Source organism: Limanda limanda, chromosome 22 (genome assembly GCF_963576545.1).
Source record: "Limanda limanda chromosome 22, fLimLim1.1, whole genome shotgun sequence".
Taxonomy (NCBI): domain Eukaryota; kingdom Metazoa; phylum Chordata; class Actinopteri; order Pleuronectiformes; family Pleuronectidae; genus Limanda; species Limanda limanda.
The window spans coordinates 5,440,563-5,463,826 of record NC_083657.1 but is presented as its reverse complement, the minus strand read 5'-3'; the positions used below and the strand labels follow the sequence as shown (position 1 = coordinate 5,463,826).

General features: G+C 43.4%; 3 protein-coding genes and 1 long non-coding RNA gene across 4 annotated transcripts in view; 2 read left to right on the top strand and 2 right to left on the bottom strand.

The window, feature by feature from the left end:
- The window catches only part of svep1 (sushi, von Willebrand factor type A, EGF and pentraxin domain containing 1), an 88,314-nt gene extending 86,500 nt beyond the window's left edge, over window positions 1-1,814 (top strand). Inside the window, exons 48-49 of the mRNA XM_061066702.1 lie at window positions 149-242; window positions 1,512-1,814. Coding sequence (XP_060922685.1) covers window positions 149-242; window positions 1,512-1,542 — 125 coding nt within the window. The 3' untranslated portion in view covers window positions 1,543-1,814. The remainder of the gene's footprint in view (window positions 1-148; window positions 243-1,511) is intronic.
- A 69-nt stretch (window positions 1,815-1,883) lies between these two features.
- On the bottom strand, window positions 1,884-6,863 carry LOC132996354 (thioredoxin-like). Its single transcript, XM_061066703.1, has 5 exons — window positions 6,760-6,863; window positions 4,286-4,390; window positions 3,122-3,181; window positions 2,339-2,404; window positions 1,884-2,235 (listed from the first exon to the last, which is right to left on the bottom strand). Exons 1-5 carry the CDS (start codon window positions 6,781-6,783, stop codon window positions 2,173-2,175), a joined length of 318 nt encoding a protein of 105 aa, XP_060922686.1. The 5' UTR covers window positions 6,784-6,863; the 3' UTR covers window positions 1,884-2,172.
- Window positions 6,864-10,038: 3,175 nt separating this feature from the next.
- LOC132996352 (thioredoxin-like) lies at window positions 10,039-14,965 on the bottom strand. The gene is made up of 5 exons (XM_061066701.1): window positions 14,833-14,965; window positions 12,397-12,501; window positions 11,256-11,315; window positions 10,494-10,559; window positions 10,039-10,390 (listed from the first exon to the last, which is right to left on the bottom strand). The coding sequence occupies exons 1-5, from the start codon at window positions 14,854-14,856 to the stop codon at window positions 10,328-10,330; spliced, it is 318 nt and encodes a 105-aa protein (XP_060922684.1). The 5' UTR covers window positions 14,857-14,965; the 3' UTR covers window positions 10,039-10,327.
- A 524-nt stretch (window positions 14,966-15,489) lies between these two features.
- Window positions 15,490-23,254, top strand: LOC132995804 (uncharacterized). Its single transcript, XR_009677056.1, has 3 exons — window positions 15,490-15,557; window positions 16,300-16,393; window positions 22,957-23,254. It is a non-coding gene; the product is annotated as an uncharacterized LOC132995804 (long non-coding RNA).
- The last annotated feature ends 10 nt before the right edge of the window (window positions 23,255-23,264 follow it).

Genomic DNA, 23,264 nt, shown 5'->3' with positions numbered 1-23,264 from the left:
CACCAGCAGCAGGCCCCTGATGACTCTGAGGAGGGAGGGGCTCTCTATTAAGAGCTGTAGCCTAGCGATATATCTATATATATATATATTTATATATGACATTTTTTTCTGATTCATTGAATATGACAAATGTGTGCCGTCTCCACAGCTGTGTGTTCATCCCCGTGTCTGAATGGAGGTCGATGCATCAGGCCGAACAGATGTCACTGCAGTTCAGGGTGGAGCGGACACGACTGCTCCAGGTGAACACACACACACACTCACTCACACACACACACACACACACACACACACACACACACACACACACACACACTCCTCAAAATCTTTTCAAACATCCAAATGAGGAGATGATTTATAAAGTTTTAATGTAATATTTCTAAATGAATAATCACTGTAGGACATCTTGCAATAGGTACGTTGTATATGTTGCTAAACAAGTTTGTAAAACACTTTTTCAACTCTTGGAAAAACTGACGTGTGTCACTGTTAATTCGTCTGCAGTAGAGATTTTTTTTAAAGTTGACCTTTATAAGTGATTTGAAATTCTGGAAGAGAAGAGGGTGGAGCTGAAAATCCACAGAAGAAGAGGGAGTCACCGGAGAGAGAGACGTTAGCTGGGAGAGAGAGAGCTCAGGGTTCCAGTCTATCTCTTCCATTGGCTCCAGTTCAATATGTACTGGATGTTTCCATGTTGCTCCACTGGGTTCCCCCCCCCCCCCCCCGCTCTCTGCTCTTCACCATCCAGACTGAAACTGAAACTATAGCCTGACTTGAAGAGACATTACGAGAAGTCGCCCTCCGGTTTCATCTGACTCACTCGATCTCTAATAAAATTTTACATTCTTGATATTGTTTGTGTGGAAAAATACTTTATGACCTTAATCTTTCTCAATAACCTACTTATTAGTGTGAAGCTCTTGAGTCACATTAACTGACAAGGTTCAGTAATGACGACTCCTGTGGGCGACGGCCTGGTTTCCTGACTCAAAGCTATCGAGTGGAACAACTTGTCTTAATCAGAATGATACAATGCTTTTATGGGAATTACAATATATTGCAACAGAATAACAAATACGTTATTTTTTTAGCTACATCTCATTTACAGGTATCAGGTCAGTCTGTTGTCTGTGTCCAAATGAGGAATGTGCAGCAGCTTGTTATATTTTAGTAAATATTTCAAATACTTGAGTTTGTCACATTATCAGGACCTTGAAATGATTGTGGAAGGAACGGTTCATTCTGAAGAAAGAACTGATATTCAGTTTTTCTTTTCTCAGAATATTATGAACCAAGTTATATACTCAATACTTTGTACTTCTCCATGAAATATGACAACTTTATTCTGGTTATATTATGCAAGTTTCTATTGAAATATGACTTCCTCATTTAACTATGACTTCTCGTAACACAGAATTATCACCTTAGTATCGACATTTGTTTCTTCAAGGAGGCCCTAGTACTGTCATATTTTATAGAAAACTTTAAATCATGTCTTTCTCTGGTTGCAGGAAAAGGAGAACAGGATACTATCACTTCTGAAGTCCCGCCTCAGCTCTGTGTGAATCGTCCTCTGAAGGGAATTCTTGTAAAGTTAACTGACGCTCGAGCAAACCAGTCTCATCTCTCCACACAAGACAAAGCAAGAACCATTTTGTAAAATAAAGCTGTATTTTTTCATATAGAGACTCAACAGTATTAAAACATATGCTGCTATATACTTGTACGATGTGTAAAAAACTATTGATGCAATTGTCCAATGTATATGTGTAAACTATTCCCACATTTTTATTAAAGCATAAAATACAATCCAATGCTCTTTTGTGAGGTCGTGAGTGCAAACGACGTGTGGAGGTTGATAAAGTGAAATCAGAGCCAGTGCATGTAACTCATCTTCATTTATTGAATCCACCTTGTTGGACACGTTACAGACAACGAGACGTTCAGGAGAAAAATCCAAATTCTCCGTAGAGGAGTTTAAAAGTGTTCGAATGTTACATACATGGATGTGACAGGACTACGGAACCAGTACACGAGTGGAATTAATGTCTCCGCCTGCTACGTGGAAAACAGGAGCCGGTGGTCGTGCATGTCAGAGACCGGGACAGAGGCTACTGGCGGTTTCTGTGGAGCTTGTAGAACAAGGTTGTGTGTGGTCGGGCCTTCGGAGGCTTACATATGTTTCTTCAGCATTTCAAGTAGTTTCTCTTTGTCAGCGCCGGAGAGTTCGTCCACCTGCAAGACAAAGAAAGACGGTTAAAGAGATTGTTCCCGTTTAAAAACCACAGAACCATCAGCGATCTGTCCATCTTTGTTGTGTTGTATGATCAAATCTTACCTTCTTTCCCCCCCTGTACACGATGAAGGTGGGCATGCACTTGATTTCACATGACGCACTGACATCCTGGAAAGAAAGAGGAAGAACAACAGTTAGTTATTTAGTTTTTACGACTTCCTTGAACATTGTGAGACACGGCGTTTAACATGTTTACCAGAATGACTCATGGATAAATATCAGCCATGTTTAGGAGACTGAGTGTGTGTAACTTGGTGAAGATCCAAAAAAGATCTGATGAATTTAAATGGGTTTTCATAAGTACCATAGTCATGTAGCCTCCGGCCTGTTTGAATTTAAACAGTCAGTGACACAACAGTAAAGAGTTAACTTTTGAATAATTTGTGCCACTATCTATTGAATGGCAGATAAATCATAAGAGATAAAAAATGGCCTCTTATCAGACCTGAGCAGATAGTTCATCAGCCCTGCAGCCAAACTCTGTCAATGTTCAATGCAACCTGTTATTCATTTATATTTTTGCGTCCAAGAGCTGAGCACAGACGTCACCAAGCTGGAGCAGAAACCTCGGTCACGTGGATTTAGTGAATACTCCACATTGCTGGGAGTATTAATGGCGCTGGGGACCCCCGTCAACACGAGCTCTGACTAAACCCACGAGGACGTTTCCTTCAACTCTTAAAACACCAGAGTTTCCTTTACAATTCTCCACAGATGGAAAAGTTATATGTAAAGGTTATAAGTGCATATGGTTATTTTCCCTCCCAGCAGCTCTGTGGGCGACACACTGCTCTGCTGGGCTCATGTACATATATACACACTTACATCAGCTTCATCAACGTCCACCTTCAGGAAAACCACGTTGGGGTACTCTGCCGCCAGTTGCTGCAGAAGAGAGAGAGAGAGAGAGGATCAGTAAACAAGACATTTAAATCTCACACATCGTCACATTTGCATTTGAAGGACGTTTCCTTCTCGGAGTGGGAACGTTGTGACAAAGCGTTGCCCGAGCAACAAGCTCCCTCTCTGAAGAGATGCCCTTCAACAATTATTCCTCAAAAGGCTGCAACAGGTCTGCTTTTCAAAATAAAACAACCTCATATCCACAGACCTACGAGCCTCTAAGTCAGATGTAATTAGGGTTGCAAAATTGCGGGAATATTCAAAGTGGGAAACTTTCCATGGGAATTAACGGGAATATACGGGAATATAGGGGAATCTAGGGGAATAAACACAGGAATTAATGGGAATAAACTGGAAATGTTGTGGGTAATTTATACTAACTGTATTTACCTTGTCTATACAGACATAAATATAAACATTTTGTTTTGTCATAGGCTGATTTGAGCCCTGAGGAAACTTTGGGCACTTGACTATATGCTTCTGCATCGTTGTGTCATTCTTAACATAGGTCTTTGCACAGTATTTGCTAATGTACACAGCCTTTCCTTCTACATTGGATGGGGTGAAATGTCTCCACACATGAGATAGTGCACGTGGCATTGTTCTGTAGAGTAAGATGAGAAAAAAGACTGTAAAAAAACACTAATGTTAACCAAACAATTGGAATCGTCTGTAAAAATATTTGACAATTGATGGATAAATGAATGGAAATAGGCTAGATGAACAGATGAACAATCCTCAATAAGCATGCTAATATATTTTCCCCAGTAATATCTAACCTGACTAGTCCTGCACACTACAGCAGGCCTCAATAGTCCTGCTGTAGTGTGCAGGATGCTGGGAGTTATCTGGAAAGTTTCCAGAAATTTACCGGAAAACTTTCCGCCCCTTTGCAACCCTAGATGTAACTGATTCACGTGGAGAGAAGAACGTCCCTTCTTCTTTCACATGTTTAATCAAGCATTTTAACATACATTTGTTGGTTAAAACATTATCTAACTCATTTCGCAGATGATTTGAAAACTCCTTTAACCACGCTTTGTTCTGTTCTTCCCTCGACTTAAAGTGCGTCCATCTTCCACTTACCACAAAGTATGGGGCGATGATTTTGCAGGGGCTGCACCACGTGGCGGTGAAGTCCACCACCACCAGCTTGTCTCCAGCGTTCTTCAGCTGCTTCTGGAAGTCATCCTGAAGAATAAGGAAAGAAAAAAGGAAAATGGCATCAGCTTACAAACAAGTTGAATTTAAGACGTTTGCTGCATGAGAACATTATCGTTCCACTTTCCCTGTGCAGACCAGAGACAGACTCACAAAGCATCACATCCCAGAATGCATCCTTCCTTCTTTTTACTGTACCTCTACTGTTTTATGGAACTGTTGTGTACTCGGACTTGTGTGTGTGTGTGTTTGAAGCACTTTGGACCTTTGTCTAGAGAAGAGCTAAATAAGACTAAGTTAATATAGAGTGCATGGCTAGCCGCGATATTAATGATACCTTTCTACAGCTGATCTAATAATAATAATAACAATATTACAACTATATTGTTCTGCAGCCACAGTGACTCACAACATGTGCCCTCAGAGAAGAGGACACACCCGGGCCTCCTCCACCCACACTGACGTTAGCGTCTGCACCATTAGCTCCACTAGCAGCTAGCATCCGTGTAGCACACGCAGTTTACGTGTGTATGTGCACTACATAGAGCCGGTGGTGTGTGGTGTGTGTGTGACGTCACTGACGGGAGCAGGAAACCCGCGGAAAGATGGCGAAGGAAGGAAGAGCCCAGCTGCTCACATGGTGACACGCCAGCGGAGCCGAGGGGAAGTTAGCTTCACATTCGATATCAAAGGATAAAGTGAGATCATAATAATAGCGTTTGATCGATTAACTAGTTGATTGGTCGGTGGTTTATAGGAGTCTTATAGATTCGTTCAAACAAAGGCTGTTAGAAACCCACTTTAACAAAACTGTTATTTTATCCATTTAAAAAACAGCTAAAATCCTTTAAACATTGAGAGTTATAAATGTTTTAAAGCTCAGTGTCACATATATTACACATAATATTTAAGATATAGAAAAGTTGTGTTTTCATAGTTTCTCATCAAACAACAACAGCAACACCACCCAGACAAGACTTAGTTAAGTTAAAATCAAAGACGGTTTGTTCCAATAATCGATTTCCTTCCATTTGATCCTGTTGTCGGTTTGTAAACATGTATATTAAATAAGTCTGTTTGAAACCACTTTAAATAAATAACAATCATTTATTAATCTCTGTTAATTAAAACAGGTTAATCCAGTTCACCAGACCCCACTCAGAAAACCCTCCATTCTACACCAGGTTGAACGCTTATCATGGTTTAAAGCACCGTTTCATATGTAGGAAATCATACGTTTATATAAACGTTATTATAGAAAAGTCGTTTTTAATCAATCAGACGAAATGAGCAACTGAAAACAAGCGTAACATCAACCCTGTTCCAGTAGTCGATTGTGAAACCAACTTCAGCCGGGAGGGTGGAGCGGCCGCAGGAACAGCGGCACCGGGCAATGAACCGATCACCTCATGGCTCGCCCCCCCCCCTCGAATAAGAACTAATAACTAGGGATGAGCGAGTACAGCATTATCTGTATCTGTATCTGTTAACCATATGAATTATCCGTACTCGGAGTGGGCGGGGCCTAACCCGGAAGTGGGCTGGTTCAACATAACTTTCTTTTTTAACTTTGACATTTTTTTATGATTTTTTTATTTTTATTTTTTTTTAATTTATTTCCACACCAGGTGTGTGTGTGTGTGTGTGTGTGTGTGTGTGTGTGTGTGTGTGTGTGTGTGTGTGAGAGAGTGAGATGCGAGGGACGTTCACTGTCTCCCGGAGAAATGAACACTCTGTGTTTTTAGTATATAAAGACGTGAATTATATTCGTTCACAAGTCATACAGACTGGTTTTGTTATTTTCACTTTACATTAACACTTAAAGTTTAGTGCAGTATAATTGTTTTCCGTGATAATTAAATGCCAGTGTGATAATGAATGACAATTTCAAACCATACATACAAACTGTCATGTTGTACTGTATTTAATAGAGGTTTACTTTACTGTAAAGTAAGTGTAAATGTAAAGTGAAAATAACAAAACCAGTCATTATGACTTGTGAACAAATATAATTCACGTCTTTATATACTAAAAACACAGAGTGTTCATTTCTCCGGAAGACAGTGAACGTCCCTCGCATCTCCAGCGGACCCAGTCGGGAAATGAACGAATCATTTCTGCTTCCTTGACTGAGCCTATGGAACAGTCCCGATGCGCAGTGAACCTGAGTGACTGAGAGACAGAGAGCTGTTCTGTGAGTGAGTGAGCAGAGCCGTGTGTGAAGGGGAGGAGCGCTGTGACGCTGTGTGAGGATTTTCATTCAGTCCGAGCACAGATAATGACTCCGATTACTCGTCTAAAACTCGTACTCGGCAAAAGTGCTTTATCCGTACCGGATACTCGTTTCAGCCGAGTATCCGGCTCATCTCTACTAATAACGTATAAAAAGCAGAACTTACGAGACCTGCCACTTCGTAAACCATGATGCCGGCGGAGGGAGCGTGTGTAGTGAGGAGAACAGCGGAGGAGTCCTGGTGAATGTCACCTGGTCTAGGGAGGTGCCGCGGTTTTACTCAGCAGCTACGTCAAGTCCCGCCCCTGCAGCCCTACGGCGAAAGTGACTGCACAGGCATTTACAAAATAAAAGCATAGAGTTTATTTTTTTTTATCACCTGGGGGCTAATATATATCAACACGTAAAAAAAATATATATATAAATACATATAAATACACATTTTTGGGAGGCATATTTTATGTGGTGGATATTCAGATCAAATACAAAGCACACATCATTAAAATATAGAAGCATATATATATTAAACTATCTTTACTTTGGCTCCGACAGTAAAATGCTGCTTTTGATCTAAAATAAGAATCTAATAATCCGATTGAACAAGAGGTTTTACTCACGTTTTTACCACATTTTGCTGATAATACCGTACTTTTATTTCAGACTTTTATTGGCTGCATGAAGTTCATCTGTTGTGTTAATTCAAGTTCAGGATCTGAGTATTTCCTTTACTTCCATCCCTCTGTGTAAAAGAGTCTTTGGCAGTGGAGACCTTTATTTTGAAAGTCTACTGTTTTAACTTTACATCCAAAGTGGTTTGATTCCATTTTAATATTTCAGTCTTAACACATGTTGTATAATAGTGAAATAAATATCTCCCTCTATATTTATCAAGTTATTCTACGTTCATATCCTTTTTGCTTTAATCACCATGTTTATAAATTGGACCATAAACCAACAATTGCGTGGCACCGTACCAGTGCGAGTGTCCCACTGGGTGGACGGGGACGCGCTGTCACAGCGGTGAGTTCACCGGCGGGTCGATGGCGCTCTGACATGTTCAGGCTGGTAGTGTGGGAGCAAACCAGTGCACCCACTGGGCACATGGTGGAAACCCACAGGATTCCCTCCACGTCACCAGCAGCAGGCCCCTGATGACTCTGAGGAGGGAGGGGCTCTCTATTAAAGGGACTCTTACCTTTGTTGCATTTTTACACTTTTTTTGGTATTAATAAGGTAATGACACTCTAAAATGCAAGACAGACCCACCAGGAGTAAAAACAAACAATTATTTCACTCTCATAATATTTAGTGAAAACTTCAACCAATAAAATTCTTCGGACCGAAGGACCTTATTGGCCGACAGACCTGTCTGTTTGCTGCATGGACATGCAGGTTTTCCGTCTGCTTCTTGTGGCGCATTCGGGCCCGTCATCATATGTGAATGTAAATGTATATAACTTACCGGTGCTTCTGAATCCGAATCCATTGCTTTGGTAAACAAAAACTCCCGTGCGTGCGCGGAGGCAGTAGGTCGTAAGTCTGCTTGTAAATAAAGTTTCTTCAAAAAAACACAGAGGATGGGAACGAGGGGGTGGGGCATTGGAGGAAGGCGGGATGATTTGAATGTGCTGTAATTCTCAAATGCAACAAAGGTAAGAGTCCCTTTAAGAGCTGTAGCCTAGCGATATATCTATATATATATATATTTATATATGACATTTTTTTCTGATTCATTGAATATGACAAATGTGTGCCGTCTCCACAGCTGTGTGTTCATCCCCGTGTCTGAATGGAGGTCGATGCATCAGGCCGAACAGATGTCACTGCAGTTCAGGGTGGAGCGGACAGACTGCTCCAGGTGAACACACACACACACACTCCTCAAAACGCTTTTCAAACATCCAAATGAGGAGATGATTTATAAAGTTTTAATGTAATATTTCTAAATGAATAATGACTGTAGGACATCTTACAATAAATAAGTTTTGTATGTTGCTAAACAAGTTTGTAAACACTTTTTCAACTCTTGGAAAAACTGAAGTGTGTCACTGTTAATTCGTCTGCAGTAGAGATTCTTTTAAAGTTGACCTTTATAAGTGATTTGTGGTCAAAATTCTGAAGGAGAAGAGGGTGGAGCTGAAAATCCACAGACGAAGAGAGAGTCACTGGAAGAGACTTTAGCTGGGGCTGAGCGTCTGTCTCTTCCATTGGCTCCAGTTCAATATGTACTGGATGTTTCCATGTTGCTCCACTGGGTTTCCCCCCCCCCGCTCTCTGCTCTTCACCATCCAGACTGAAACTGAAACTATAGCCTGACTTGAAGAGACATTACGAGAAGTCGCCCCCGGTTTCACCTGACTCACTCAATCTCTAATAAAATTTTACATTCTGTATAATTGTTTGTGTGGAAAAATACTTTATGACCTTAATCTTTCTCAATAACCTACTTATTAATGTGAAGCTCTTGAGTCACATATTTACTGACAGAGTTCAGTGATGACGACTCCTGTGGGCGACAGCCTGGTTTCCTGACTCAAAGCTATCGAGTGGAACAACTTGTCTTAATCAGAATGATTCAATGCTTCTATGTGAATAACAATATGTTGCAACAGAATAAGTCATTTTTTTAGCTACATCTCATTTACAGGTATCAGAAGGTCAGTCTGTTGTCTGTGTCCAAATGAGGAATGTGCAGTAGCTTGTTATATTTTAGTAAATATTTCAAATACTTGAGTTTGTCACATTATCAGGACCTTGAAATGATTGTGGAAGAAACTGTTCATTCTGAAGAAAGACCTAATATTTAGTTTCTTTTATTTGAATATTATGAACCAAGTTATTCTCATAATACTTTGTATTTCTCCATAAAAAATGACTTTATATGACTTAATGACCTTTAACTTTATTGTGGTAATATTATGCAAGTTTCTATTGAAATATGACTTCCTCATTTAACTATGACTTCTCGTAACACAGAATTATCACCTTAGTATCGACATTTGTTTCTTCAAGGAGGCCCTAGTACTGTCATATTTTATAGAAAACTTTAAATCATGTCTTTCTCTGGTTGCAGGGAAAGGAGAACAGGATACTATCACTTCTGAAGTCCCGCCTCAGCTCTGTGTGAATCGTCCTCTGAAGGGAATTCTTGTAAAGTTAACTGACGCTCGAGCAAACCAGTCTCATCTCTCCACACAAGACAAAGCAAGAACCATTTTGTAAAATAAAGCTGTATTTTTTCATATAGAGACTCAACAGTATTAAAACATATGCTGCTATATACTTGTACGATGTGTAAAAAACTATTGATGCAATTGTCCAATGTATATGTGTAAACTATTCCCACATTTTTATTAAAGCATAAAATACAATCCAATGCTCTTTTGTGAGGTCGTGAGTGCAAACGACGTGTGGAGGTTGATAAAGTGAAATCAGAGCCAGTGCATGTAACTCATCTTCATTTATTGAATCCACCTTGTTGGACACGTTACAGACAACGAGACGTTCAGGAGAAAAATCCAAATTCTCCGTAGAGGAGTTTAAAAGTGTTCGAATGTTACATACATGGATGTGACAGGACTATGGAACCAGTACACGAGTGGAATTAATGTCTCCGCCTGCTACGTGGAAAACAGGAGCCGGTGGTCGTGCTCGTCAGAGACAGGGACAGAGGCTACTGGCGGTTTCTGTGGAGCTTGTAGGACAAGGTTGTGTGTGGTCGGCCCCTCGGAGGCTTACATATGTTTCTTCAGCATTTCAAGTAGTTTGTCTCTGTCAGCGCCGAGGACTTTGTCCACCTGCGAGACAAAGAAAGAAGGTTAAAGAGATTGTTCCCGTTTAAAAACCACAGAACCATCAGCGATCTGTCCATCTTGGTTGTGTTGTATGATCAACCCTTACCTTCTTTCCCCCCCTGTACACGATGAAGGTGGGCATGCACTTGATTTCACATGACGCACTGACATCCTGGAAAGAAAGAGGAAGAACAACAGTTAGTTATTTAGTTTTTACGACTTCCTTGAACATTGTGAGACACAACGTTGAAGATGTTTACCAGAATGACTCATGGATAAATATCAGCCATGTTTAGGAGACTGAGTGTGTGTAACTTGGTGAAGATCCAAATAAGATCTGATGAATTTAAATGGGTTTTCATAAGTACCATAGTCATGTAGCCTCCGGCCTGTTTGAATTTAAACAGTCAGTGACACAACAGTAAAGAGTTAACTTTTGAATAATTTGTGCCACTATCTATTGAATGGCAGATAAATCATAAGAGATAAAAAATGGCCTCTTATCAGACCTGAGCAGATAGTTCATCAGCCCTGGAGCCAAACTCTGTCAATGTTCAATGCAACCGGTTATTCATTTATATTTTTGCGTCCAAGAGCTGAGCACAGACGTCACCAAGCTGGAGCAGAAACCTCGGTCACGTGGATTTAGTGAATACTCCACATTGCTGGGAGTATTAATGGCGCTGGGGACCCCCGTCAACACGAGCTCTGACTAAACCCACGAGGACGTTTCCTTCAACTCTTAAAACACCAGAGTTTCCTTTACAATTCTCCACAGATGGAAAAGTGATATGTAAAGGTTATAAGTGCATATGGTTCTTTTCACTCCCAGCAGCTCTGCTGGGCTCATGTACATATACACACTTACATCAGCTTCATCCACATCCACCTTCAGGAAAACCACGTTGGGGTACTCTGCCGCCAGTTGCTGCAGAAGAGAGAGAGAGAGAGGATCAGTAAACAAGACATTTAAATCTCACACTCGTCACATTTGCATTTGAAGGACGTTTCCGACTCGGAGTGGGAACGTCGTGACAAAGCGTTGCCCGAGCAACAAGCTCCCTCTCTGAAGAGATGCCCTTCAACAATTATTCCTCAAAAGGCTGCAACAGGTCTGCTTTTCAAAATAAAACAACCTCATATCCACAGACCTACGAGCCTCTAAGTCAGATGTAACTAGGGTTGCAAAATTGCGGGAATATTCAAAGTGGGAAACTTTCCATGGGAATTAACGGGAATATAGGGGAATCTATGGGAATATACACAGGAATTAATGGGAATTAATGGGAACAAACTGGAAATGGTGTGGGTAATTTATACTAACTGTATTTACCTTGTCATATACAGACATAAATATAAACATTTTGTTTTGTCATAGGCTGATTTGAGCCCTGAGGAAACTTTGGGCACTTGACTATATGCTTTTGCTCTTAACATAGGTCTTTGCACAGTATTTGCTAATGTACACAGCCTTTCCTTCTACATTGGATGAGGTGAAATGTCTCCACACATGAGATAGTGCACGTGGCATTGTTCTGTAGAGTAAGATGAGAAAAAAGACTGTAAAAAAACACTAATGTTAACAAAACAATTGGAATCGTCTGTAAAAATATTTGACAATTGATGGATAAATGAATGGAAATAGGCTAGATGAACAATCCTCAATAAGCATGCTTATATATTTTCCCCAGTAATATCTAACCTGACTAGTCCTGCACACTACAGCAGGCCTCAATAGTCCTGCTGTAGTGTGCAGGATGCTGGGAGTTATCTGGAAAGTTTCCAGAAATGTACCGGAAAACTTTCCGCCCCTTTGCAACCCTAGATGTAACTGATTCACGTGGAGAGAAGAACGTCCCTTCTTCTTTCACATGTTTAATCAAGCATTTTAACATACATTTGTTGGTTAAAACATTGTCTAACTCATTTCGCAGATGATTTGAAAACTCCTTTAACCACGCTTTGTTCTGTTCTTCCCTCGACTTAAAGTGCGTCCATCTTCCACTTACCACAAAGTATGGGCCGATGAGGTTGCAGGGGCCGCACCACGCGGCGGTGAAGTCCACCACCACCAGCTTGTCTCCGGCGTTCTTCAGCTGCTTCTGGAAGTCATCCTGAAGAATAAGGAAAGAAAAAAGGAAAATGGCATCAGCTTACAAACAAGTTGAATTTAAGACGTTTGCTGCATGAGAACATTTATCGTTCCACTTTCCCTGTGCAGACCAGAGACAGACTCACAAAGCATCACATCCCAGAATGCATCCTTCCTTCTTTTTACTGTACCTCTACTGTTTTATGGAACTGTTGTGTAGTCGGACTTGTGTGTGTGTGTGTGTGTGTGTGAAGCACTTTGGACCTTTGTCTAGAGAAGAGCTAAATAAGACTAAGTTAATATAGAGTGCATGGCTAGCCGCGATATTAATGATACCTTTCTACAGCTGATCTTATAACAATAATAACAATATTACAACTATATTGTTCTGCAGCCACAGTGACTCACAACATGTGCCCTCAGAGAAGAGGACACACCCGGGCCTCCTCCACCCACACTGACGTTAGCTTCTGCACCATTAGCTCCACTAGCAGCTAGCATCCGTGTAGCACATGTAGTTTACGTGTGTGTGTGCACTACATAGAGCCGGTGTGTCGTGTGTGTGACGTCACTGACGGGAGCAGGAAACCCGCGGAAAGATGGCGAAGGAAGGAAGAGCCCAGCTGCTCACATGGTGACACGCCAGCGGAGCCGAGGGGAAGTTAGCTTCACATTCGATATCAAAGGATAAAGTGAGATCATAATAATAGCGTTTGATCGATTAACTAGTTGATTGGTCGGTGGTTTATAGGAGTCTTATAGATTCGTTCAAACAAAGGCTGTTAGAAACCCACTTTAACAAAACTGTTATTTTATCAAGTTAAAAAAAAGCTGAAATCCTTTAAACATTGAGTTATAAATGTTTTAAAGCTCAGTGTCACATATATTACACATAATATTTAAGATATAGAAAAGTTGTGTTTTCATAGTTTCTCATCAAACAACAACAGCAACACCACCCAGACAAAACTTAGTTAAGTTAAATTCAAAGACGGTTTGTTCCAATAATCAATTTACTTCCATTTTATCCTGTTGTAGGTTTGTAAACATGTAAATTAAATAAGTCTGTTTAAAACCACTTTAAATAAATAACAATCATTTATTAACCTCTGTTAATTAAAACAGGTTAATCCAGTTCACCAGACCCCACTCAGAAAACCCTCCATTCTACACCAGGTTGAACGCTTATCATGGTTTAAAGCACCGTTTCATATGTAGGAAATCATACGTTTATATAAACGTTATTATAGAAAAGTCGTTTTTAATCAATCAGACGAAATGAGCAACTGAAAACAAGCGTAACATCAACCCTGTTCCAGTAGTCGATTGTGAAACCAACTTCAGCCGGGAGGGTGGAGCGGCCGCAGGAACAGCGGCACCGGGCAATGAACCGATCACCTCATGGCTCGCCCCCCCCCCCTCGAATAAGAACTAATAACTAGGGATGAGCGAGTACAGCATTATCTGTATCTGTTAACCATATGAATTATCCGTACTCGGAGTGGGCGGGGCCTAACCCGGAAGTGGGCTGGTTCAACATAACTTTCTTTTTTAACTTTGACATTTTTTTATGATTTTTTTTATTTTTATTTTTTTTTAATTTATTTCCACACCAGGTGTGTGTGTGTGTGTGTGTGTGTGTGAGAGAGTGAGATGCGAGGGACGTTCACTGTCTCCCGGAGAAATGAACACTCTGTGTTTTTAGTATATAAAGACGTGAATTATATTCGTTCACAAGTCATACAGACTGGTTTTGTTATTTTCACTTTACATTAACACTTAAAGTTTAGTGCAGTATAATTGTTTGCCGTGATAATTAAATGCCAGTGTGATAATATATGACAATTTCAAACCATACAAACTGTCATGTTGTACTGTATTTAAAATAGTTTACTTTACTGTAAAGTAAGTGTAAATGTAAAGTGAAAATAACAAAACCAGTCATTATGACTCCTGAACAAATATAATTCACGTCTTTATATACTAAAAACACAGAGTGTTCATTTCTCCGGGAGACAGTGAACGTCCCTCGCATCTCCAGCGGACCCAGTCGGGAAATGAACGAATCATTTCTGCTTCCTTGACTGAGCCTATGGAACAGTCCCGATGCGCAGTGAACCTGAGTGACTGAGAGACAGAGAGCTGTTCTGTGAGTGAGTGAGCAGAGCCGTGTGTGACGGGAGGAGCGCTGTGACGCTGTGTGAGGATTTTCATTCAGTCCGAGCACAGATAATGACTCCGATTACTCGTCTAAAACTCGTACTCGGCAAAAGTGCTTTATCCGTACCGGATACTCGTTTCAGCCGAGTATCCGGCTCATCTCTACTAATAACGTATAAAAAGCAGAACTTACGAGACCTGCCACTTCGTAAACCATAATGCCGGCGGAGGGAGCGTGTGTAGTGAGGAGAACAGCGGAGGAGTCCTGGTGAATGTCACCTGGTCCAGGGAGGTGCCGCGGTTTCCTCAAAAACCAGCAGCTACGTCAAGTCCCGCCCCTGCAGCCCTACGGCGGAAGTGACTGCACAGGCATTTACAAAATAAAAGCATAGAGTTTATTTTTTTTTATCACCTGGGGGCTAATATATATCAACACGTAAAAAATATATATATAAATACATATAAATACACATTTTTGGGAGGCATATTTTATGTGGTGGATATTCAGATCAAATACAAAGCACACATCATTAAAATATAGAAGCATATATATATCAGACTTTTATTGGCTGCATGAAGTTCATCTGTTGTGTTAATTCAAGTTCAGGATCTGAGTATTTCCTTTACTTCCATCCCTCTGTGTAAAGCAGTCTTTGGCAGTGGAGACCTTTATTTTGAAAGTCTACTGTTTTAACTTTACATCCAAAGTGGTTTGATTCCATTTTAATATTTCAGTCTTAACACATGTTGTATAATAGTGAAATAAATATCTCCCTATATATTTATCAAGTTATTCTACGTTCATATCCTTTTTGCTTTAATCACCATGTTTATAAATTGGACCATAAACCAACAATTGCGTGGCACCGTACCAGTGCGAGTGTCCCACTGGGTGGACGGGGACGCGCTGTCACAGCGGTGAGTTCACCGGCGGGTCGATGGCGCTCTGACATGTTCAGGCTGGTAGTGTGGGAGCAAACCAGTGCACCCACTGGGCACATGGTGGAAACCCACAGGATTCCCTCCACGTCACCAGCAGCAGGCCCCTGATGACTCTGAGGAGGGAGGGGCTCTCTATTAAAGGGACTCTTACCTTTGTTGCATTTTTACACTTTTTTTGGTATTAATAAGGTAATGACACTCTAAAATGCAAGACAGACCCACCAGGAGTAAAAACAAACAATTATTTCACTCTCATAATATTTAGTGAAAACTTCAACCAATAAAATTCTTCGGACCGAAGGACCTTATTGGCCGACAGACCTGTCTGTTTGCTGCATGGACATGCAGGTTTTCCGTCTGCTTCTTGTGGCGCATTCGGGCCCGTCATCATATGTGAATGTAAATGTATATAACTTACCGGTGCTTCTGAATCCGAATCCATTGCTTTGGTAAACAAAAACTCACGTGCGTGCGCGGAGGCAGTAGGTCGTAAGTCTGCTTGTAAATAAAGTTTCTTCAAAAAAACACCGCGGATGCGAACGAGGGGGTGGGGCATTGGAGGAAGGCGGGATGATTTGAATGTGCTGTAATTCTCAAATGCAACAAAGGTAAGAGTCCCTTTAAGAGCTGTAGCCTAGCGATATATCTATATATATATATTTATATATGACTTTTTTTCTGATTCATTGAATATGACAAATGTGTGCCGTCTCCACAGCTGTGTGTTCATCCCCGTGTCTGAATGGAGGTCGATGCATCAGGCCGAACAGATGTCACTGCAGTTCAGGGTGGAGCGGACACGACTGCTCCAGGTGAACACACACACACACTCCTCAAAACGCTTTTCAAACATCCAAATGAGGAGATGATTTATAAAGTTTTAATGTAATATTTCTAAATGAATAATGACTGTAGGACATCTTACAATAAGTAAGTTTTATATGTTGCTAAACAAGTTTGTAAAACACTTTTTCAACTCTTGGAAAAACTGACGTGTGTCACTGTTTATTCGTCTGCAGTAGAGATTCTTTTAAAGTTGACCTTTATAAGTGATTTGTGGTCAAAATTCTGAAGGAGAAGAGGGTGGAGCTGAAAATCCACAGACGAAGAGAGAGTCACTGGAAGAGACTTTAGCTGGGGCTGAGCGTCTGTCTCTTCCATTGGCTCCAGTTCAATATGTACTGGATGTTTCCATGTTGCTCCACTGGGTTTCCCCCCCCGCTCTCTGCTCTTCACCATCCAGACTGAAACTGAAACTATAGCCTGACTTGAAGAGACATTACGAGAAGTCGCCCCCCGGTTTCATCTGACTCACTCAATCTCTAATAAAATTTTACATTCTGTATAATTGTTTGTGTGGAAAAATACTTTATGACCTTAATCTCTCAATAACCTACTTATTAATGTGAAGCTCTTGAGTCACATATTTACTGACAGAGTTCAGTAATGACGACTCCTGTGGGCGACAGCCTGGTTTCCTGACTCAAAGCTATCGAGTGGAACAACTTGTCTTAATCAGAATGATTCAATGCTTTTATGGGAATTACAATATGTTGTGTGGGAGCCCGGCCTTGCAAGAGGAGAACAGTGGGTATACAAACTGGAAACAGAGCAGTCAGACGCAGGGGTGTATGGTAAATAGAAATTAGGAGTTTATTTAGAACTGAGGGGGAAAAGGGAGGAGGGCGCATAATGATTCAAATAGCTTTGCCGGTCTGGCAGTTGGGGTCTGGGGCTCCAGCGGGCTCTTCCTGGGGTGACGAGAGAGAAAGACAGCAGTTAATCCTCTTCATCTGACAAAAGGCAGGCCGTTGGCCTCTTACCCTGAGACTCCTTGTGAAAACGTCTGGTTCCTACTCCCTCAGTGGCTCAAGAGAGTCTGTCCCCATTTCCTCTGGTTTTTAAAAGGGCTCCTGATTGCCTCATGATTCAGTCCACCTGTGAGAGACAATCAGAGACACCCAGGAGGGGAGGAGCTCTCCAGGAGGATCCCCTGGGGTAGTACCGCCCCTCCAACACCACGCCTCTGGATTGCCTCTGCCTGGCTGTCCTCAGCCATGTGTGGCACGGCTGACAGGCTGGGCCATCACATACCCCCCCCCTCAGCTCCGATCCACGGTGGGGAGCGGCCGACCACAGGCAGTCGTCCCTTCTCGACATGGCATCAGCGTTTCCATGCAGCTTTCCGGCTCTGTGTTCCACTGTAAACTTAAAGTCCTGTAGCTGTAGAAACCAACGGGTTATTCTGGCATTCCTATCTTTGTTGAATGCCATCCACTTCAGTGGGGCATGGTCAGTGACTAATGTAAACTCTCGACCCAGTAGGTGATATCTTAGTTTTTCTATGGCCCATTTAACAGCTAGACATTCCTTTTCTATTGTTGCATAATTCTTCTCATGGGGAAGCAGTTTGCGGCTTACAAAGGTTATGGGGTATTCACTTCCATCATGTACTTGGGACAGGACTGCCCCAAGGCCTACCTCTGACGCGTCTGTTTGAAGTACAAACCTTTTGCCGAAGTCGGGGGTGTGTAGCATGGTTTCGCTGCAGAGGGCTTTCTTCAAGGTATGGAAGGCCAGCTGTGTCTGTTCCGTCCACTTCACCCGGTTGGATGCACTTTTGTTTGTCAGCTCATGTAAGGGGGCCGCTAAAGAGGCAAAGTTAGGAATGAATTATCTGTAATACCCCAATAACCCTAGAAAAGTTCTCACCTGACGTTTTGTCTGGGGTTGGGGCCAGGTTGCTATGGCATCCACCTTCTTTACCTGGGGTTTCACATTTCCTCGTCCGACAGTGTACCCAAGGTAATTCGCCTCCTCCAGGGCGAGGGAGCACTTTCCAGGGTTGGCTGTCAGTCCCGCCTCTCGTAAGGCCTGGAGAACAGCTGCTAGGTGCTGCAGATGGTTCTCCCATGTCGTGCTGTGGATAACAATGTCGTCCAGATACGCCGCAGCGTAGGCCTGGTGTGGCCGGAGCACTTTATCCATGAGCCTCTGGAACGTTGCCGGGGCTCCATGAAGACCAAACGGGAGGACTCGATAGTGGAAGGCGCCGTCTGGCGTTGAGAAAGCTGTCTTCTCCCTTGCTTTAGGGGTGAGTGGAACCTGCCAATATCCTTTGGTTAAATCTAGCGTGGAGATGAACCGGGCAGGTCCTAACCTCTCGACCAGCTCATCTACCCGGGGCATAGGGTAGGTGTCAAACAGAGAAATCTCATTTAACTTTCTATAGTCATTGCAGAACCTAATGCTGCCATCCGGCTTCCCAACAAGGACTATCGGACTGGACCAGGCACTGTGTGACTCCTCCACCACCCCAAGGTCAAGCATTTTCCTCACCTCCTTTCTGATGGCCTCCCGTCTGGCCTCTGGGATTCGGTATGGTCGTAGCCTTACTATCTTTCCCGGCTCTGTTCTGATGTCATGGGCGATGGCTGTTGTTCGACCCGGGGCCTCGGAGAAGACATCTCTGTTTCTATCGAGCAGTTCTCGGAGATCTTGTCCTTGCCTGGATGACAGCTGGTCACTCATGTTCACTGGTGGGAGGACCTGGGGAGGCAGGTTAGCTAGCAGGACATTAGAGGGGACAGGGAGAGGCTCATGCCATGGCTTCAGCAAATTTACATGGTAAAGTTGTTTGGCTTTCCTACGGCCTGTCTGCCGTACACGATAATTCACAGGCCCCACCCGTTCCAGTATTTCATAAGGCCCGTGCCATTTGGCTAAAAACTTGCAATCATTTGTTGGAAGTAAAACCATTACCTTCTCTCCTGGTTTGAACTCTCTCACCTGGGCTCCCCGGTTGTATACCTTTGCCTGTTGCGCTTGGGCTTGCTGCATGTACTCCCGGACTAATGGCCAGACTTGGGTCATTCGGTGGTGCATTTGTTCCACGTGCTCCACGATACTGCGCTGGGTGGACGGCTGCTGCTCCCAGGCTTCCTTGGCCAGATCCAGCAAGCCCCGGGGTCTCCGACCGTACAGAAGCTCAAACGGTGAAAATCCAGTGGAACCCTGGGGTACTTCCCGTATAGAGAACAGGATATATGGCAGCAGTTGGTCCCAGTTCTTACCATCAACGTCGATTACCTTGCGCAGCATGTGTTTTAGGGTTTTGTTGAACCTCTCTACAAGTCCATCTGTCTGAGGGTGATAGACGGAGGTCCTTATTTGTCTCACCTTTAGACTTCGGCACAGGCATTTCATCACTTTGGACATAAAGCAGGACCCTTGGTCTGTCAGGATTCCATCCGGCAGGCCCACTCTACTGAAAAGCAGAAACATCTCCCTGGCAACCACCTTCCCAGTCGCAGACCGCAGAGGAATTGCCTCCGGGTAACGGGTTGCGTAATCCAGTATAACTAGGATGTAGCGGTGGCCACGGCTAGACTTCGGTAAGGGCCCCACTATGTCCATGCCAATCCTGCTAAAGGGTGTTTCAATAATGGGAAGGGGTATCAGAGGACTTCGGTACGCTATCTTTGGGGAGTTGATTTGACACTCAGCACAATGTCGGCAGTACTCCTCTACGGCCCTTTTGACTCCCGGCCAGTAGAAACGGCTGAGAACACGTTCATACGTCTTCTCCCTCCCTAAATGTGCCCCTAGTACGTGGGAGTGGGCTAGGTACAACACTTTTGAAGCATAGTCTTTGGGGATAAGCAACTGTTCACAGATATCACAGTTCTTCTTAGTTACTCGGTATAACAGCTTATTCTTTACCATGAAATGTGGAAACGACACTTGACTCACCCCAGCCTGCTTTTGACCCTCTATTACTTGGACGTCTCTCCAGGCTTGGGTCAGGTTGGGATCCTGCAGCTGGGCCGAGCCGAATTGTCCTGGTCTGAGTCCTCCCTCCATTTCAACTTCTGGAAATTGAGAGAACACCTCGTCTGATTGTATGTCCTCCAGGGGCTCAATCTCAGCTGCCTGTTCGGGGTCTGTTGCTGTGGTCTGGGTGTGGACGGCTTCCTCCCTGTCGTCATTAGTAGTTTCTGCTGGGCTGCCATCGGGGGATACTGCTGCCCAGGCGGGACAAGCGACGGAAGACTGTCTCTTCTTCTCCGGTCGTCTTCTGGGTTGCCGTTTTGGGTCCATTGCCTCCGCGGGCCAGTAGCGGGAGAAGAGGGGGCTGTCCGGCCGAAAAGCACAGGCACCGGCAGCTGCTCGACTACCCCAACCTGCAGAGTGAATCGTCCTCGAGGAGTAATCACTTGGATTTTGGAGGTTGGATACTTCCGGGTATCCCCATGGATGCAGGACACGGCCATCTCTTCACCCCAGGGGGCACTGGCAAATTGTGGTCGAACGAGAGAAACCATACTTCCGGAGTCCAAGAGGGCCTCTGTGTCTCTCCCCGCAATCTTCACTGGAAACTTTGGGGCTGGTGCTCCCTCATGGGCCCAACAGGTAGTGAGGTGGTGGCAGTAGAGAACCTTGTTATCGGTAGACCCGGCTGTCGGCATCGGCTCATCCCGATCCGGACACTCTTTGGCTAGGTGTCCCTCTCTGCCACAGGAAAAACATCGTGGGATTGGAGGAGGCCACTGGGTTCGTCTTGCAGCCGGTCCGGTCCAGCCAGGGGGCGTTCGGGCTGGTGGGGAACTGACAGCTTTGCCTACCATCTCTCTCTCTGTCTTGGCTTTATAATTGTTCGGCTTGTTTTCTGACCGCATCAGATTAGCCATCACTCGGTGATTTTCTAATAAGGCTATTAATGTGTTCACATTGGGAGGCCCCTGCTGGGCGACATACCTCTTGACATCATTTGGCAAGCCTCTTGTACACCAGTCGATCACCACTCTGTCCACTATGGGCGGTCCTTCTGCTTCTTCCAGCCAGCTCCTGGTGTGACGGACTAGCCCCATCACCTGTTCCCGGACGGGGAGAGCAGGGTCGTAGCTCCAGTCATGCACTCGCTGAGCTTTGGCGGGGAGGCTAAGTCCATATTGAGCTAGGATAGCAGTCTTTACCTTATCATAGCTCACGGCCTCTGCAGCTGAAAGATCTCGACAGGCTTTCTGAGCTTCGCCGGTCAGGAAAGGCATAAGGATGTTCGCCCATTCTGCTTTTGGCCATTTCTCTCTCGTTGCAGTCCTTTCAAACAGCGTAATATAGGTCTCGACGTCATCATCTTGCGTCAGTTTAGTCAGCACCTCTCTTGGTTTCCGCTCTTCCGCTTTCCCCGTTGCTCTACACAGCTCTACCACAGCTGTCTGCAGAGTGGCTTGGGAGTCCAGGATGGCTCTCAGGATCTCTTCCATGTTTGACCTTCTCTTCCGCTCAGACGTGCTCTATTCCAACTCTGTATACCCACTGATAGCGAAGACTCAGAATGCCCGCATTCTCCACCATATGTGGGAGCCCGGCCTTGCAAGAGGAGAACAGTGGGTATACAAACTGGAAACAGAGCAGTCAGACGCAGGGGTGTATGGTAAATAGAAATTAGGAGTTTATTTAGAACTGAGGGGGAAAAGGGAGGAGGGCGCATAAAGATGATTCAAATAGCTTTGCCGGTCTGGCAGTTGGGGTCTGGGGCTCCAGCGGGCTCTTCCTGGGGTGACGAGAGAGAAAGACAGCAGTTAATCCTCTTCATCTGACAAAAGGCAGGCCGTTGGCCTCTTACCCTGAGACTCCTTGTGAAAACGTCTGGTTCCTACTCCCTCAGTGGCTCAAGAGAGTCTGTCCCCATTTCCTCTGGTTTTTAAAAGGGCTCCTGATTGCCTCATGATTCAGTCCACCTGTGAGAGACAATCAGAGACACCCGGGAGGGGAGGAGCTCTCCAGGAGGATCCCCTGGGGTAGTACCGCCCCTCCAACACCACGCCTCTGGATTGCCTCTGCCTGGCTGTCCTCAGCCATGTGTGGCACGGCTGACAGGCTGGGCCATCACAGTTGCAACAGAATAACAAATACGTTATTTTTTTTAGCTACATCTCATTTACAGGTATCAGAAGGTCAGTCTGTTGTCTGTGTCCAAATGAGGAATATGCAGCAGCTTGTTATATTTTAGTAAATATTTCAAATACTTGAGTTTGTCACATTATCAGGACCTTGAAATGATTGTGGAAGAAACTGTTCATTCTGAAGAAAGACCTAATATTTAGTTTCTTTTATTTGAATATTATGAACCAAGTTATTCTCATAATACTTTGTATTTCTCCATAAAAAATGACTTTATATGACTTAATGACCTTTAACTTTATTGTGGTAATATTATGCAAGTTTCTATTGAAATATGACTTCCTCATTTAACTATGACTTCTCGTAACACAGAATTATCACCTTAGTATCGACTTTGGTTTCTTCAAGGAGGCCCTAGTACTGTCATATTTTATAGATAACTTTAAATCATGTCTTTTTCTGGTTGCAGGAAAAGGAGAACAGGATACTATCACTTCTGAAGTCCCGCCTCAGCTCTGTGTGAATCGTCCTCTGAAGGGAATTCTTGTAAAGTTAACTGACACTCGAGCAAACCAGTCTCATCTCTCCACACAAGACAAAGCAAGAACCATTTTGTAAAATAAAGCTGTATTTTTTCATATAGAGACTCAACAGTATTAAAACATATGCTGCTATATACTTGTACGATGTGTAAAAAACTATTGATGCAATTGTCCAATGTATATGTGTAAACTATTCCCAGATTTTTATTAAAGCATAAAATACCATCCAATGCTC